The sequence below is a fragment of the Semicossyphus pulcher genome, unplaced genomic scaffold (genome assembly GCF_022749685.1).
Source record: "Semicossyphus pulcher isolate SPU_LCO1_2020_fin unplaced genomic scaffold, fSemPul1.0.p SCAF_12, whole genome shotgun sequence".
Lineage (NCBI taxonomy): Eukaryota > Metazoa > Chordata > Actinopteri > Labriformes > Labridae > Semicossyphus > Semicossyphus pulcher.
In genome coordinates, this window is record NW_027211626.1 from 18,759,419 (window position 1) to 18,778,030 (window position 18,612).

At 40.5% G+C, this 18,612-nt stretch overlaps 2 protein-coding genes across 2 annotated transcripts; one reads left to right on the top strand and one right to left on the bottom strand.

Annotated features, from left to right (window-relative positions):
- Positions 1-2,665: 2,665 nt before the first annotated feature.
- Positions 2,666-6,185, bottom strand: LOC138588973 (cytochrome c). Its single transcript, XM_069659232.1, has 3 exons — positions 6,087-6,185; positions 4,234-4,408; positions 2,666-3,968 (listed from the first exon to the last, which is right to left on the bottom strand). Exons 2-3 carry the CDS (start codon positions 4,400-4,402, stop codon positions 3,823-3,825), a joined length of 315 nt encoding a protein of 104 aa, XP_069515333.1. The 5' UTR covers positions 4,403-4,408; positions 6,087-6,185; the 3' UTR covers positions 2,666-3,822.
- A 4,824-nt stretch (positions 6,186-11,009) lies between these two features.
- rbm45 (RNA binding motif protein 45) lies at positions 11,010-18,222 on the top strand. The gene is made up of 11 exons (XM_069658677.1): positions 11,010-11,286; positions 11,931-12,053; positions 12,365-12,491; positions 12,616-12,741; positions 13,522-13,692; positions 14,440-14,569; positions 15,421-15,514; positions 15,865-16,022; positions 16,235-16,310; positions 16,506-16,645; positions 17,659-18,222. The coding sequence occupies exons 1-10, from the start codon at positions 11,011-11,013 to the stop codon at positions 16,620-16,622; spliced, it is 1,398 nt and encodes a 465-aa protein (XP_069514778.1). The 5' UTR covers position 11,010; the 3' UTR covers positions 16,623-16,645; positions 17,659-18,222.
- Positions 18,223-18,612: the final 390 nt, after the last annotated feature.

The following is an 18,612-nucleotide window of genomic DNA, read 5'->3' on the forward strand; positions in this document are numbered from 1 at the left end:
CTGTATATAAACCCCGGCCCAGAAGTGTCATTAACATTAGGGCTAAAATAACCTCAAGAATAAGATTAATCCTTAGGTTTGCTTGATTCCTGTGTAATCCTGTACTTATCTGTGCTTTAGGTCCACTGCATGCACGTGATCTCTGCCTGCCTTCATCCACCTGTGTCCGGTCAGCCTGCCCTTCTGCCCTTCACTCCACCTAGCACCAACTCAGATCTTCATTCTCCATCTCTGAACTATTCTAAATAAAAACATTTTGCAAGTCTTGGTCTAAGGTTATGAGTCCAGAAATCAACCAAACCTAACAGGACGATCTGGCCAGCATGGTCTCCAAAGACTGAGACCGGGAATCTGCCACTATGCACAAAAAGCTTCCTCTAGTCAAGGAATGCTTCTAGGCCTACATGACCTCTATGACAGAAACTGGGCTATGGTAAACCAAATCACACATGTTATTGTATTATCATCCGGACTCATCGAACCAATCTCACAGCTCAAATCAAACTCATCGAAAGGTGGGTCACCTGGAAGCTCCCATTGAAGTGGGGGGGTAAGGTCATCAACTCAGATGTGCCCCTTCATTATTGCCCCTGCTTTTCCTCTGTCCTTTCTCTGTCTGTATATGTTTTTCTGGATGTGTTAATCAACTCCACTCATGCTGCCAACCTTGGCACCTGCAATCCTTTCACTCATGAAGCCTCAGCAGTATAAGTAACCCGGCTCTACACTGCAGTCTTGGCCAGATACTTCAGTTTGCCAATGCGGTAGTAACGTGAAGGCCAAATTAACCTAAAGTAATTAATCCTGGTGTAAGTTTAACTCCTGTGTAATCCTGTTTACCTGTGCTACAGGTCTTCTATGTTCATGTGAACTCTTCCTGTCTTCAACACCCAAAACCCGGTCTGTTTATCTTCCTGTCATCCGCTCAGGTTATCCTGCTTGCTCCACACAATCAAACACTGGCTGAACTCTTTATTTGCCATCTCATCACCATTCTCGATGAATACATTGAACTTGTGCAAGTCCTGGTCTGGGTTCGGATTTTGAGTCCAGGAACCAACCAATCCTAACAAGAAACTCCTAAAATATTTGTTCTTGTAACCTTTCCTTGTATTTCCTTTTACCTGTGGCCCCTTTTGTCTCCAAGGAAACAGCAACATCCTTTAATTTTCTGGCTCCTTTGAACTGAAAAAATAATGACTAATTTGTTATCTTTATTTGGCTCATTAAAAAGGGTAATGTTGCCAATCATTTTGAACATGTTCTCCTGCTTTTAACAGTCACCTGAATAGATTGCCTGTCCACCTGTCCTTGGTTAACCCATATTTTTCAGGATGTCAAGCCGTGGCGCTGTAGAGTCTTGCCATTACAGCCATTATTTATGTGTATATGTTTATCCTCGCCTCCCTTCACTGCTGCCTGTGAACTTAACTGAACTGTTTGTTGGTCATGTTCCCTGTGCCAGTTAAGGGGGCCGTGTCCTTTTGTCTTGTGTATGTTACAAAAAACCCTTTCTCTTGTGTAATACCAACACTGACCACTGGGCGTTAATAACTCCCAGTGAATGTGCCCTTGAGGTTGCTCTACATTCTTCTTTACAGAAACTTATACAGAGAATACATTTAGACAAATAGTACAACAAGTACAACTACATCTTAGACTGAATAAGCTACATAAACGGCCTCCTCCATTTGAAGTAACTGCAGATTTAAAGAATTTACTTCAAGTATAAGGAACGTTATAAATCTAAAATCTGAACAACTGTTACTCTAAATTACAGTTTCCCGCAAACTAGATTCTCATATAATGTAATGAGTTTACAGCCTAGCAGCCACGTTTACTCAGCCTTGTGTAGCCAAGGCAGCAGGTTTTATGAAGCCAGATCCAGACTGATCCAGTTACACCTCTGCTGTCAACTGAGCTTTGATCGAAACGTGACAGGGTGCACTGCAGGGCTGGAGCTTTCCTCAGATGGCCCAGGTCCTAGAAAGATTTCATGAGAAGTGGAGGGTTATATAACATTAGCATTTTATGACCAGGTGTGGCAGAGTATGAGCAACTCAGCCAGAAGTGATGATTTGTATTAACACAGGACAAAGGGGCAGAAATTGTCATTTAATTGGTTGCAGTATTGACCTGTGTGTTTTATCATGTGTAAACAGTCATTAGAGGATCAGCTTTGCCTCACGAGACTAAGAAATAATCATCACACATTCAGTTGCTTGACTCAGGCCAGTCTGATGTATAAAGATAACTGCTTAATAAGGTTAATGGAGCAATTATCTGCGTATCTTTACCAATACAAGTTAATGTTTTAGAGGTATTCTCTTATTGAATGTGTCATTTCACATGAAAGAATATTCAGCATGTGGTCGTCATTGTCCTCCCAGAAAAGTATCTTAATACAGCTTGATAAAACTTAACAGTTGCACAAAATCTTAACCAGAGTTGCCATAAATCCAAAGTACTTACAGGATCAGATACTGACTTTCATGTGGTCGTCATTGTCCTCCCAGAAAAGTATCTTAATACAGCTTGATAAAACTTAACAGTTGCACAAAATCTTAACCAGAGTTGCCATAAATCCAAAGTACTTAAAGGATCAGATACTGACTTTCACCATTTTTAAGAAAATAGGAAATAAACGCCTTGAAATGATGAGACATTCACATTTTCAGATGTTTTTTAATTGATCCTTCATCCATCCTTTCCACATCTTCACAACATAGCTACCACATTATAATATTGTTTCTGTGCATACAGTACATTGCTGTGCACAAAGACAGCAAGCAGCCCCTTCAAAATATGTTACAGATTTAGTCTTTCGGATTACAATAAAATAAGTTAAAACGACTTCTCTCCGGCCTGTGAAACCAGGTAAATAACAACATCTCCCCTCACTACTGATGGTGCCCCTTGAGAGTTTTTTCTATAATATACAGCAGCTCCACAGCATTGTAAGGCATGGTGATTAAATGCCAGCTGATTTCACACTGCACCGATCAGGTATGGGCATTAAAAGCATTTACATGTAAATGTACCCTACAATTCTTAGCTGTAAGGAGGCAGTTAACAGTGTGTGACCCTTAAAAAACTCGTTCCGAGTCTGGTGGCAGGCAGGGAGTAGAAACAGAAGTTCAAAGGGGCTGCTCAGTAACCTATCAGATCAGTTGTTTTGGAGTCCTTAAATACAATAAGAGGTTTTGTCTAAAGTTTCAAAGGACAAAATATTCAGCCTGTGGAGTCTAAACAGCATTCACAGCAAGTGGTAGTTTCTGAACATCAATAAATAAGGACAGATAAAAGGGAGTGCAGAATGTTCACTCTGCATCGCCCCCTCTAAGGTTAGAAACTCTAGTTGGCATGAAAGCTGTGAGTAGACAGAGATTCAGTATCCGTCAGCCACCAAAAGTTTTCCACCCTGTATCACTCTTGTGTGACTGATGTTGACAATTTTTTAACTAAAAGGAGCTTGATGGCATGGCTCTGCAAACTGAAAGTACCAAGCTAGTGTTGTCATGGAAACAGAATACAATACAAGACTTGTTAAATAATGTGATTAGTTTGTTCGTCTTGTTAGAGTCAAAGTACAGTTTAGCCGAAAAAAAAAGAAGTTTTATGTTTAGCCACTTGAACGATTGTTTACAACCAGACTTTATAGAGGTGACACTTGCTGAATCATCCAAAGTGCCACTTTCCTAACCATATACACCATATTTAAAAATGACTAAACATAAAACCATATATTAAGCATGAGCATGCCTAAAAACAAACAAAAAATACAGTAAAATGGCATTAAATATTCTGATTCTGATGACTAGCTCATGATGTTGCTGATTTCAGGTATGCAACAAGGTCCCCGCGCTCTCCCTTCTTCTTGATGCCAGCGAAGATCATTTTGGTCCCAGGAATGTACTTCTTGGGGTTCTCCAGGTACTCCATCAAGGTGGCCTCACCCCACACAATACCTGAGAGCAGACGGATGATCAGTGATTAAAGGCGGTTTTAATTAATCTGATCAAGGCAACTGATAGGGACCTGACCTCAAAGCTTTAGGCGGAGAAGAGACCAGATATCAGAGACCCAAGTTCACACACTGCTTATGTAAAGACTTCAAGAGGAAGCTTTACACTTGCTTCATTCTAGCGACATATTGTGGATATGTGCCATTATAACACATATAATCCAGGAAGAGGGTTATAAAAAGTGTCTCTTCACCACCAGGGAACTGACCTTTACTCTTGTTGGCGTCTGTGTACGAGTAACCCTCCGCCTGCCCGGTCTTGCGTCCGAACAGACCCCAGAGGTTGGGGCCCACTTTGTGCTTGCCCCCCTCTTCTACTGTGTGGCACTGAGCACACTTCTGGACGAAAGCCTTCTTTCCCTTAGCAATGTCTCCCATCGTCAGCTGAAGGGGGGGAAAAGTTAAGACAGAACAGACAGAACAATAAGACAATAAGTCAGAGGTATAGTAATATCAAACTGTCACTATTATAAACAGTATACATCCTTGTGCTAAATGCACTCTGGCTAATACCACGTGTGATTTTAGATCTCTAAATACAACCACCCATCTATCTAATTATAGCCCATGGTTATGGGAGGAAGCCCATACACTGCTGTCTCTGACAGACGCCATCTTGCGAAGGTCGTTTAAGGTGATAACTTTTTATGCACCGGTAGTACTGCTTTTATTAACACTGCATTCATGGCATTGCTCCCTGTACAATGGCACCCTGCCGAGGTCATTTCAAGGAACAAGAAAACTGGACATAAAAAACAGCACTGAACCACCGTTACAAAAACAAGTCAGCCTCGCTTCTCCTCGCTCCTGCTATAGCACTGTAATAGCTCCACTCGGGTTACTCTATAGAAAAGCTCCCCGGCTGGTCCGGTAACTAAGGTTTGTATTAAGGGTTGAGCTCATGTCACCCTGGAGCGGAGCCAATGAGTATAAACGAGCCGACATTTATGTGCTTAAAATGTGTCTTAAAAGACTGGAGCCACTGCAGCAGACGACTGACAGGTGTTATGCCGAAATGTGTTATATTGCTTGTCTCGTCTTCAAATTACTGACATGTAAGCCTTTACGCTGAATGAATAAGGTCATAATTACAGTCTGAAAACTTTGGACGCTTCCATTATAAAGTATATATTGCTGTCGTGCTTTATGATAAATGCATGTCAAAGGGAAACATTTTAAAAAGGGATACACATTTTTCCGTAACACTTCCCGGGTTTAGCTGTCCTCACGTGACCCACGTCTACATCCGCAGCAACGAGACAAGACCAAAAGCAATTAACAACACTGTTATCTGAATTTAATAAACTAATGTATCAACAATATTATGACTTCTTATCGTATTTAACCAGGTCAGTTCACCAGACAATATGCCTTCAAAGGACAGACCGACACAGACAGACCTTAATTACATAATTTATAACAGTAATTTTCTCATCTATATCTTACGCACCTTAGAGCACACAAGAGCTTGGTTGAGCACTGAATCATTTGTTCAGTTAAGGTAAGTAAAGGGGGCGATATAGTCCGCTTCAGCCCTGTAACATGGCCACCGGCTGACACATCCTTCACTTAAAGCTTCAAGGACATAAAACTACATCGCTGTCAAACACAAAACGAAAGTAGCTTATGCACATCTTCGTTTTGATAAGGAAAAGCCCGCTAGATTATAACGGTATTATATACACGCCCTGGCTGGCCTGCTTGTAAGCTTAGCCGCGGATGTGTCACCCACCCAGGCTGTCAAGGATGCTTCAATGTCGGCGTCCGTAAATCGCCCTTATAGGCCCAACAGGCACGTCTGGAGACTACAAACAAATCTCTCCAGCAAATCTAATCCAATATACTATTACCGAGTCTAGTCTTGAATAACGGGCTAGGTTGATTAACCCTTTTCGTTTACGCAAAGACACCAACCGAGCTATTCACTAACACAAGAGCTATCCTACTGTCAGGGCTCAAGCATCTCCTGTTTCATCTCTCTACTGAGACATCATTTTCAACAATAAAACCGCAAACCAGTCTCTATTCACTATAACGAACAATAACAGGTGTAAAAGCTTACCTTTTGATTCAAATATGCAGAGCTAAACTCTCTCCAGTTAGGGTACGGGCTGCGTCTCGCGACCGATGAGCGGTTTCTGGCGGTCGGAAAGAAGGTCACTTCACTTTAGAGGCACCGGCTTTTGACGTCATCATCAAATCACGTGCCGGGTCCTCTATGTCATGACGCGAGCACTACTATCCGGCCCAGTCTCATTTCAGCAAATAGATGTTTCCTAACCTGACTCCTTGTCTGTAGTTTTATTTGGAAATCGCTGTTATTGTGGGACTGGAACTTACATTAGAGATAACTAAAACACCCATATCCAAAAACAAAGATAATGTCATTGATGTGAAGTTATTGATGAGACAAGGGTTCAAGGAAGGAAACTAAAATGGTGTTTGAGTACTGGTCCCTGCTTCTTGTCGCATTCCCCAGCCTCCATTGTTGAACTTAAGGCACCTGCTAGAGTATCTTTATAAGGAGATGAATGAATAGCCCACATTAAATTGAACAATTCTTAACTTAATTTTAGCATCCAAACAGAACGTTTTGTCCTTATGTTATATTCAAATTTCCAGGGTTCTTGAATATGTAAGAACTTAAGATATCCTTATATTTTGACTCTTTTTAAGATAAAATCCTTAGAGTAAAGCTGTTGGTGCTTTTATATATTATTCTATCTGTTCTAGGAGTGGGTTAATGGTCCTTTTTACGAACAGGATTCACATAATTTAGGATCAAATTACTGTAATTAAGTGGGAAAATTAAGACACAATTTGATCTCGTCCAAAGCATGATTTCAACCAAAATTCCGCACTGTATCTAATCTCATAGTTTATCTGTGCTACAACAGCAATAAAGATATGAATAACCCTTGTCCTCAAAGGGGTCGCTCAGCACTTGTCAAAGACACACACGCACGCACGCACACACACACGGTAGGTTGTGGCACAACTGTAAATCATTTATGAAACCCATAACCCGAAACAAGTCACAAGCCTCTGACGTCGCATCATCAGCCGACTGCCATATGTATGTGTTGCGTGGGTCAGTGACGTAATAATATACGTTATCCAATATATAAATTAAATAGCTTATTATATAGTCCACTTCTTATATATTTTGTGGTTGACACGTTTTACGTTTTTGCTCCACCACAATAATCTGACTATTTAGGCTACTGTACAGATAAAGATCTTTACAAATAAGATCATAAAACAAAAAAAACAAAAAATGTTTGAGATTATGAATCAATCGACAGTAAATACATTGGTTTAACTGAAATTATTGGTTAGAAATTTTGCACTATTAATTGGGCATAACAAGCATTGTGAAGGTGTCATTCCAGACTATATCAGTCGATTGATGGAGAAAATGGTCAGCAGATTAATCCAGAATGAAAATTATCATAAATTGCAGTCCTACACAATAATTCAAATTAGCTACACCTCAACCAACTTCAGTACAAAAATTCTGCTTTTACATAAATTCCTGAGAAAAAATAATCTAATTCTATAATATAATTATAATAGATGATCCACAGGGATCATTTTCTGAAGAGGCCTACTGCAAATAGCCATAATTTTCTTTGTAATACTTCAACATTGGGCTACTTTAACTTATGTGACATTTTTAAGATAAGATACGATAATCCTTTATTGATCCCCAGGGAGGAAATCCGGGTGTTACAGCAGTACCAAGGCAAAATAGCAAGTCAGTGAATGCAGTATAAAAAAAATAAGAATAGATAGATATAAAATACGAGGGATACATATAAAAATACAAGGTATATACAACTGTTATACAAGTAGGAGTAGGTGACAAGATAAGTAAAGTGACAGTTGTGGGATAAAGTGACATGGTATGCAGGATGAGGTTATACAGTATGGTATGAGCTTTAAGGTTTTAATATAGAACAATATAAGGTGCAGTAAGTAGGATAACGGTAACAATTGCAATTATAGTATAATATAGAATAGTGTAAATAATATAGTATACCGCATGGTATGGTAACAATAACAATATCGTAATAATGTACATTATGAACATATACATCCAGAATACTACAATATAACACGCTTAATGATATACTACACTTTGTAACTGTGACCATTAGATATAATAGTATAAGATAGTGCAGTAAAGTAGTAAGTACAGTACAGTATATGAAGATATAAGCACCTGGTAGATATAACAGTATATGGCAGGTATATACTGTAAGTAAATCAGAACAGCAGAGTCAGTGAGGTGAGAGTGATGAGACCTGTACTAGAGTTCAGCAGGATGACAGTTCATGGCTTCCACTGCTGTTGTACAGTCTGATGGCAGTGGGCACAAAGGAGCGCCTGAATGTGCTGTGCATCTGCCACAGCTCATCATGGAGAGGGTGAGAGGGGTTGTCCAAGATGGCTTTAACTTTGTCCCTCATCCTCCTCTCAGCCACTGACTCCTCAGTGTCCAGTTCAAGCCCAACCACAGTCGGCCTTCCTCACCAGCCTTTGATGTCACCCCACCAGCACACCACAGCAAAGAACAGTGCGCTGGCCACTACAGACTGGTAGAAGGTCTTCAAGAGCCTGCTGAAAACACAGAAGGACCTGAGTCTTCTCAGGAAGAACAGCCTGCTCTGTCCCTTCCTGAGGAGGGCGTCAGTGTTGTGAGAACAGTCCAGTTTGATTTGGACCCCAAGGTACTTACTTGTCTGAGTCCACCCTCTCCACTTCCTCTCCCTGGATGATGACTGGGGCAGGGGACCTCCTGTTCCTCCAGTAGTCCACCACCAGCTCCTTGGTCTTGCCGATGTTGAGCTTCAGGTGGTTGCTGTTGCACCATGCGTTGAAGCTCTTTATCAGTCCTCTGTACTCCTCCTCGTCGTCATCAGTGATGCATCCCACAATGGAGGAGTCGTCGGAAAACATTTGGAGGTGGCAGGAACCAGAGTTGAACCGGAAGTCTGAGGTGTAGAGAGTGAAGAGGAACGGTGCCAGAACAGTTCCTTGAGGTACGCCGGTGTTGCTTGTCACCAGCCTTAATGCTAGAAGTTTACTTTTAATGGCATTTACCAATATGTACCAAAAACATACTGTTTTTGAAGTGGGGTAGTGTTCAGGGCTTGACATAAACACCCGCCTACCTGCATTTGGCAGGTAGAAATGAGCAGTGGCAGGTGACTCACTCACTCTCACGAGCCACTCTGGCGGGTGGCATTCTATTTTTCTTTAGTAAGGAGACTGCTTTAAAGTAGGAACAAGTTAAAATCGTTTAAAAAATTATTAGAATAATTAGGGACAAAAAAGCTTTAAACAAGTTGAATGCTCAACATAAAAAGTGCATGGAGATATAAATATAAAAACAAGCGAATATTGTCTTAAATTAAAGATATTCCACCTTTATTGGATTCCCTTTTTGTAGTGAAAGGGACAGAAATTGCACAGTAAACATATCACCTATATTATTTGACATAAATAAAGGTTACAAGACTTTCAAAGATTAAAATATAAATCTAAAACTTTACAAAATAATCCTTTAAACTGCAGCAATTAACTGCAGGCTGTTAAAAGAAAACTGAAATATTCACCTCATTATTCAATTTCTTCTACTGATTCATAAAGTATCCAGTCTGTGAAGTTAAATGCTGAATATCATGAGTCGCATTTGCTCCTGAAGGGTGTGTGACTCTATGCTCCTCAATCTGTCGCCAACTAATTTGCCGAAAACATTATAAGGACCGTTTTGGCTTCAACTCAGGCTTTGAGCAATGCAGTTGTTTTAAAGCAAACAATTCAACATCGACTGCAGCATTACAACCACGCACCCACCTTCAGCTCAGGACATTTTTCCTCTGCTGAGGCAGGTACTGTGGCCAGCGAGGAGCCCTACCCATGCGGTTACGCTTATAATCTACCAGGTGGCGACAGAGCAGAATAAATAATACAGTCACATCAATTTAGCAGAAATTTACAAGAAGGTTATTTCTAATTAGTATGGCTTTGATTTTTTTTAAAATCCAGAACTTAGAAAAATGATGTGTTCCGAACCGAGGTTATAAGTAGGAGCTGTGCAGGTCGGACCACTAAGCCATGGCTTGTAGTGGTAAGAGCTGGGTTAAGACGATTTACCCCTCATCCCTGCTGGTCGTTCCGCTAGCCTCGTCGTCAGTGGACCTTGGTAAGTGAGAGGCTAGGACGATGGGCCGCTCCACCATGTCAGGTCGGCCCTGGGCCATGGCACTAGCAGATCTGGTAGTAGGACTGCACTGTTCTTCCATTGAATGGGTTGAATGGGTTCTCTGTCTTTCTCTCCCTCTTTCTCTCTATCCCTCTTTCTTTCTCCCTCAAACCAAATCACCTCTGAAACATAAGCCAAGTGCAGTATGTAATTATTTTTGTTTTACAAAAATAAATGCAAAGGTAATGTTTTATAACTGACAACAGTGTTTTTCACTCATTTGGGGAAAGCAATAATGGAGTTTTGTTATGTATTGTTTTATATCTGTCTGTGTTACATTTTCTTTAGTAAATGATCCGAATACTTCACCCAATAAAAGCCCTCTGCAGCATCTTTTTGTGTCTGACAGACACTGTCTGTCACCAAGAACAGTGCTTTTACACCTCCCACACAGAGGGTGGCGGTAAACGTTCACAGTCTTTACGGCTATATTGATAGCTTCATGACTATGGGAATTGACACGATTAACTTACTATCCTTTGCTAAGGCAACAGTAAGCCAAATTTACGAAGCAACCCATAGGGAAAATATTGCAAATAAAAATAATATTGAAGATGGTATGTAAATGGACACGGTAGAATTTCATTAAATTACTAACGTTTTTGAGTGATTAATAAAATATAGCGTATAACTGAAAAATCAAGGGTAGTACCGGGGAGCACTTGAAGGCAGCACCAACGGCTACCTGGACCATTCACTTTAGCGAGCATCAAAGATGGAGGAATACCCGTCTAAACAAGGAACCGAAAACCTCGACGACCCACCCAACAGCCGGCTTTTCGCCGTAACAAGTCGGTCCATAACTGAAGATGAGCTTCGGGAAAGTTTTTCGGTGTTTGGGGACATCCAGGGTGTTTGGGTTGTCAAAGACAAGCAGACAAAGGAATCCAAAGGAATCGCCTATGTGAAGTTCGCCAAGTCTTCGCAGGCCTGCCTGGCCATGGAAGACATGCACGGCAAGGTGTTGGTGGAAGGGACTAAACCCGTAAAGGTAACGTGAATGGTTAGGTCGCCAAGCCACTGGGCTTACTAGCTAGCTAACATCACCAGAGCATTTGACCGTTAAAAATGTTAAAGTGTCAGTTAAAACGTTTGAAGTGTCACTATAAACGTTCGAATCACTAAAAAAGTTGGTCAGTAACGTTTAGCTTGTTAGCTTGCTAGCATGATACAATACAATGTTTACGTTAATTAGCAAGAATTTTATTTCCAATTTTCTGAATACGGTCTAAGAACAGTCCGCTTGTTCAAATTAAAAAGTTACACTATATTACTCTATCTGAATGGTGTCAAGAGTTAGCAACGCAGATAGCTATTAACTGAATTGTTGGAAGCTTGAAATATACGTCGCTGATACTAATGCCCCGCCCCTATCCGCCAATACAACTGAGGTGAAGAGAATTTGAAACGTTATTTTATAGTATTTGTTGTTTTAAAATCTTTAGTAGACTGTTCCCTTTGGGAAGTTTAATTAACTGTCAGTGGGCAGATGAAACATGGCAACCTCTTTGTTTTGGACGAAATGTCAAGCTTTACAAAAGGGAATCCCAGTTGGATTACAAAAAAACATTCAATTGCGTTAGATACTATTTAGTTGACCATTTTGCGTTTGTAACCATTTTATTTCCTTTTTAGGTGTTTATTGCCCAGTCACGATCTTCAACGAGACACAGAGACGTTGAGGATGAGGAGCTGACCAGGATCTTTGTCATGATCCCCAAAACCTTTTCAGAGCAGGACCTGAAAGACACTTTCAAAGTAACATTTCTCACTTTGTCACATACAGTTTCTGTGTTTTTGCGTCTCATTTCTTACATATATTTTTGTAAATGTATGTAAAATATAGCTTAGATTAGCATGTCAAGTAAATCACATGGAGTTTTAGATTGTAGTTATTCCTTTTGTATTTACCTAAATTAAAAATGGCAGACTTCCCAGTTAATTGAAACAGTCTAAATGTTGATTTAAGACTCTCTTAATTATGTGAAAGTACTATATTGGAAATAACCATCATCTCTTGCGACATTATATGTTCATTCCTGTCTGTTGCCTCTGTCCGTGTCTTACAGGAGTATGGGGATATTGAGTATTGTGTGATTATCAAGAATAAGTCCACAGGGGAAAGCAAAGGACTCGGTTACGTGAGATACTACAAACCCTCCCAAGCTGCAATTGCTATAGAGAACTGTGACAAAAGTAAGATAGTGTTAGTTTATTGTGTAATTCTTAAACCCTTGTGTGTGTGTGTTTGTGAACTGCTGTGGACATTTTCCAGCGCTCAGAACTGTCTCATTGATGACGATGATGATTGTGTTGTCAGCTTACAGGGCCATCCTGGCTGAACCTCGCACAAAGACTACAACAACAGAAGAGTACAGCGGGGGAGCAGCCAGAGGTGATTACATGGGTGGCGGTGACTCTGCTAACCAGTATGCCTTTCCAATGGGTGCGTAATCATTTGTTATTATTCAGTACATGTTTTCTGTTATAATTGGGTAATTGTCAGACTTAGGACTTGGCTACATGGCTTGTAATGTCAAATCTCAAATTCGCAAATGCCCCAGCTGTGATTTCCAGAATGCAGCCAACTTCTGCAACTGGCAGTGCCACACACTTTTCCAATCTGTCTGTGTGCCTCTGACTTTAGCCAAACTTTGCAGCAGACAGTGGTTTGCTTGAAATTGAACGCTACAGAAAGGAAACACTTCCTATTTGCCTTGTAGATATTTTACCTGTGTCTGAAGAGAAATTCTGTATTAAGGGAGCTCAGGGAAACAATGGCCGCTCAGAATTGAAACTAGCGGGATAAAGTGAAAATGTATTTTCATTTTTAAGCTAAGCATCGTCCTAAACCTTAATTTCTTATTACTTGAAAATGTATTAATTGCCCAGCTCTATTTATACATAAGGCATAGCCCTGATTCTTTCATTTTGTGTATGCGGTTAGATACTTTAAAGTTATTTTGTACAAGTTAATGCAACCTGGGAACATGTTATTACATAGGTCATAAATAAGATCTGTTGTGGGACTGTTCAGAATATATAACAAATATTGGTAGCTAGTACTTAAAGGTGGAGGTTTTCCGACCTTTCATAGCGGTATGGAGCAATGTTTGTAAGACTAGAGTGAGTCCCAAATGTTTTGAGGATCTTTGAGTTTATGAAATCTATTACTGCCTTGACTCCATCCTGTTATTGACCCTGGTGTTGTTCTTCCCCTTTACAGCTGAACCTGGCAACTATCAGGTGATGGACTACCGCTCTGGTGACTTCACACGTTGCTTGATGATATCAACACGGGCTGCACTAACCCAGGAGCAGATTTTTGCTCTGTTTGACCTCATTCCTGGCATGGAATACTGTGAGCTGCAGAGAGACGCTTATGGAATGAGCAAAGGTTGGTGGTGAGACATAAAATATGGGCTTCATTCAGTTATACATTGAAATCTCAGAAACTTCCGGAGTCTTTGATGACCAAATTAAAGTTTGTACTTGGTGACACTCAAAAGAATATTTTTTCTGGGTGTTCTTCAGTACTCCTGTATTTTTGGTTGACCACCGGGGTCAGCCCTACACATGGGACTGTATGTGAGTGAGTGAGTGTAGTCTATATGGCTCTGGGTACTTTGTTTGGAGAGTAGGTGGGGCTGCTTGTCCGCTGTCCTCACCTATGTCCGCAGCGTGCACCTGCTTTCAGACATGTTGTCATCGGCCTCATAAGGACAGTTCTTGTAACACTGCCCACAAAAACACACATTGACCTGATGTATTCCCGACCGAAGACTGTATATATAGATGGACGACGCGTTAACAGCAGAACAGCTTCTTTGTGCTGGTCTGAGATTAACGTTTACAAGTATGGAAATTTCAATGTTTCCTCTCGCCATTTGTCCTCCACTCTGCTAATCCGCAACTGATTGGCTGCAGGAGCCGTGTTTGTCAACAGCTGTCATGTCGTCCATCTTTTTATACATTCTATGGGTCAGCCATGTACTAGGTTTTGACCTAGTCTTGTTGACTTTAGCTTTGAAGAAGAGGAGACAGAACAGTTCAGCAAATGTAGTTCTCCTCCTGTTGAGTAGTTTTTATAATGACATGAAATAAATAAAAGGCTGTTTTTGTTTCCTGCGTCTTGTGCCTTCAGGTCATGCTTTGATTCGCTACAGTAACCTTGGATCAGCGGTTTACGCAAAGGAGAAGCTGAATGGCTTTGAATATCCACCTGGCAACAGACTGGCAGTGAATTTTGTCGATGACGGAGAGGACCGCAGCAGGTACACATGCATGCATATAATTAAAGCGGCAGTACACTCTTAAAAATTTTTAAAAGTGAAATACTGACATTTTTACCAAATTTATAAAAATCAGCATATCGTGGATAGGCGATAGCTCAACGCCATCTACTGTTTGAAACCAGCCTTTGGAAGGCCAATGCGCACAGTCAACTGTCTCACCCCTTCCTGCTTTTCAGTATATTTAAAAATGATGCAGTGGGTGCAGCTAGGAACCTGGAGGGGGTGAAGTTAAATTTTAATGCACACAACAGCAAATAGTCACATTGTGTCTGCAGAAGGGTCATGATTAATGGACGTTTAGAGCAAAAATGCCCTTTAGAGTTGATATGTCCATTAATTTTAAAAGAAGCACCTTAATAGCACTATAATTAGCAGTAACCTTCTCTGCATGACTTCTTAATCAGGTTTTATTTATGGTTAATATTCATTGGTGAGTGTGACTATTATCCCCCCTGGGCCCAAGTGACCGGGCAGTTGTTGTCCCGAGTACTCAGAAGATGATGAAGAAGAAGAAAAGGTGTCTATATAGTAAACAACTTAGCATGTCGTCTGATGCAGTGGAAGTTGTCGCTACCACACATATATAAGACTTAGTGGAAAACCCCACCTGAGCCATTGATGTTTGATAAGCAGCCTGGGCAGTAAGCTGGTCGGTATGCAGTCAGGAAAGGTCACTATCTGAGTAAAAGTACACTAAAAAGTTTAAAATTTCTATAAAAAAAACATTCCACAAATGTAGTCACTCAAAATGAGGCAGCCTGGTCATTTAGAGAATGTTGTGAACAATTGATGATCATATTGAAACTGTCTGCTTCCTTTTCCGTATGTAGTCCTGTAGGTCGGATGGCCATGCAGTTAGTTGCAGCCCAGATGATGTCTACAGTGTGGAATGGACCCTCTCCCAGCCAAGTGATGAAGCCTCCTGTGAGTACAATCACTCAGTGCCTTATTTGTCAAGATGTATCTTATCACTTTAATTGAGTGATTTATACATTTTTAAAGACCTTTTTGTTGAAGCAGCGCTTTAGGTAATCTTGACTTCAGAACATAGCTCACAATATAAATATCAATTCAAGGTTAATCTGTTCTGTGTAATTAGTCCACCAGGCTTTCTCTGCCACCTTAATAATTTGAGAAAAATTAATGAAATGAAAGTTCCAATTTGCACACAATTTAACATAATATTTGATCAGTTAGTTTTATACAGTAAGGTGTTAAAAAAAGGGTTATAGGCAGTGTATCTGATCCTGTGTGTGTTTCCTGATATCCACCAGGGCTTCCCTGCTGTCTCCCCCATGCCCCGGGTTCAGACAGATGTCAACCTGCCCCCTCCAAAGAAGCTCGCTCCACCCGACAGCAAGTCGAAAGAGCGCTTGTTTGTTGTGTTCAGCCCGTCCCCGCTGCCCCCAGATGTGCTGGAGGATGTTTTCTGGTAAAATTTCACGTGTTGATTCGAAAAATTCTTTAACTATAGCGTTGTTAAAGTACATATTGTGCGACTGTCACAAAAGTCATACATTTTAAAAGTAATGGTCCAAAAGCTAGAAGGTATAAGGTTCAATTGACCTTTGACTCTAAGCATTGTCACGGCAAATGACTGGATGAGAGAATGAAGTTCTTTTCTCCCACTCTGTCTTGCTACAGTCGCTTTGGTTCCCTTATTGAGGTCCACTTGGTTCCTGGGAGGAAGGTTGGCTACATGAAGTATGCAGACAAACAGGTGAGACTTGAAGTGATGCAGAATAAACAATGAAAAAAGAAGGTCAAGTTGAAAACACAGGAAATAAGTAACACTTGATGTTACAATAGCAACAGGGATGGAAGTTTAGTGAAAAGTTTGGATAAATACAGTCAGGAGGGAGGATTAAATTGAGCTATTTCTCCCTAATTAAATTTCCCTCTGTGTGTCTCTTAGTGCGCAGACGAGGCCATGGCAGTGCTCCACGGACGGGTCGTCAATGGGGTGAAGATGAAGGTGATGCTGGCTGATCCTCCCAGAGAGGAGTCTCATAAACGTCCACGTACCTACTAGGACTGACGTGACGGAAATGACCGGTAAGTGCCAATTTTTCTACTGCAGGGAACACCAGTGTAAATAACTGGCCAGTTGAGTACAAAAGTATGATGTATTTTGGGACCAATGGATTATATAAAGTACAGTGTAAATGTGTAAGTGTAAAAGGTTTCTGAAGGACACTCAGGTACATTTATCACTTTCCTGCTTAGGAAAATATGAAGTCAGTTCTTTTAATGCATCAGAATCATATGCTTCAGGTAGTAATGCAAACTGGCAAATTAGTAAAGAAGTGTTCAATAACAACAATATACCAATAAAAAGAGTTACCATATGAAATGTGGTACATAATGTTTAGTAAGTAAAGCACTATCGGTGCAAACAAGGAAGCGGTCAGGGGCAGGTTGAGGACACAAAACATGAGACCTCACTGTAACAGTGTGTTGATGGAAATGCAGCTGACTAACTTTTCTTTATCCAAACCAATTTATTGAAAAAAAACAACACAATTTACCTTGTTTAACCTAAGATAAAGTACCTCTTCCAACTGTATTTCAAGGATACACTACAACTACAACTGTTTCAGACAGCATATGTTTATCAGACCTAGCGTCAGGTACTTCTTATTATAACATTTTCCCTCTGGTTGAACATGCAGACTTTCGGTGTACGATGATACAATAAAGAAAACAACAACCCTGCCCATTTCAGACTCTGCTCAGGGGCAATCAAATCTTGTTAGCATGCTAGCAGAGCTTTCTCTGAAGAATCTAGCATGGGTGCTACACATTTTCGTCCTGAAGTCTCGCACCTTAATCCTGCTCTCATTTTACGGTGTCAGATTAATGTTCAGTACACAAAATACTTTCATCCTAAGCCACACTATCTAAAAAAACCTTTAACTCCCAGTGAAAATACTTTGGTCACACCTGTGCACTGCTGTAAAACAGTTTTTACCATTTGTAGGAAAGCACCGCTTACTCTGATCAAGTGTCTGATGACAGTTGAGTTATCTCTGTTCCTGTGAATAACACTGCAGCTTCTTGTTCCCTAGGCGACTGTTGTCATGACACAATGACACCTGACCTGACAGACAGACCGAACGACAGACATCAAGACCTTCTCCCGACCTCTGACACGACCTTTGACACCTGTCTGACCGAAACTTCTGATCAGTGACCTTGCTGTGACTCACCAATAGAAGTGCACAGTAGCATGTTCCACTCAAATGGAGTCTTAATTACAACAGTCTGTGCAGCAACAACAGTGTCAGTGTGTGTAGTTTGTGCTCAGTGTCATCCTTCAATGCTTTTTAGTACATTATTTCAACCTTTATACTGCTGGACTAAATAATGTAGACTTAGCAGTAGCACACAGACTACTGAGGAAACAAGTTTAAGTTTTAAAATCATAAATGTTGGTTCAAGTAGTCGACAGCACTTTCTTCTTTAACTGTGGACAGGAAAACAGGATTTGTAAAGTTGAATCTACACAGTTTTGTTTCTTCTTCTTAAAGTATGTCCTGGTATTCCATGTTGAGCTTAGATCAAATGTGTTTATCAGATTGACTGTGAACTTTTTTTTGTCTAAGTAAAAATAAAGATAAGTCCAACATTCATTCTGTCATGTCTCTTTTTCTTCTGTTGTTACCTGATGCATATCTAGACAGTTCATTGTTGTTGCCAATTATTTTTTAATTTTGTTGTTTTTTGATCTTGTGTGTGTCATCATTCATCAGCATTGTGATGGGAAAATGATCACACATAGATTAAATGAGCATTAAGTAATATACCAAGCCTTCATTTATATATTGAAAATTGTACTTGTAATTCTTTTGGGAAGAAGATGGACTGTGTACATTAAAATAGGTTTTATGAGTCTAGTTGCTTGAATAATCGGGCGGCTGTGGCTTAGTGGAAGAGTCAGTCGTCTTTCAATCGTAAGGTCAGAGGTTCGATCCCCAGCTCCGTCAGGCTACATGTCGAAGTGTCCTTGGGCAAGACACTGA

Coding starts and splice junctions, on each gene's coding strand:
- LOC138588973 (XM_069659232.1), bottom strand. CDS start 4,402: ATGGGAGACATTGCTAAGGGAAAGAAGGCTTTCGTCCAGAAGTGTGCT. Junction 3,969..4,233: donor AGACGCCAACAAGAGTAAAG/GTCAGTTCCCTG, acceptor GTCTGCTCTCAG/GTATTGTGTGGGGTGAGGCC.
- rbm45 (XM_069658677.1), top strand. CDS start 11,011: ATGGAGGAATACCCGTCTAAACAAGGAACCGAAAACCTCGACGACCCA. Junction 14,570..15,420: donor GACGGAGAGGACCGCAGCAG/GTACACATGCAT, acceptor TTCCGTATGTAG/TCCTGTAGGTCGGATGGCCA. Junction 16,023..16,234: donor GTGCTGGAGGATGTTTTCTG/GTAAAATTTCAC, acceptor GTCTTGCTACAG/TCGCTTTGGTTCCCTTATTG.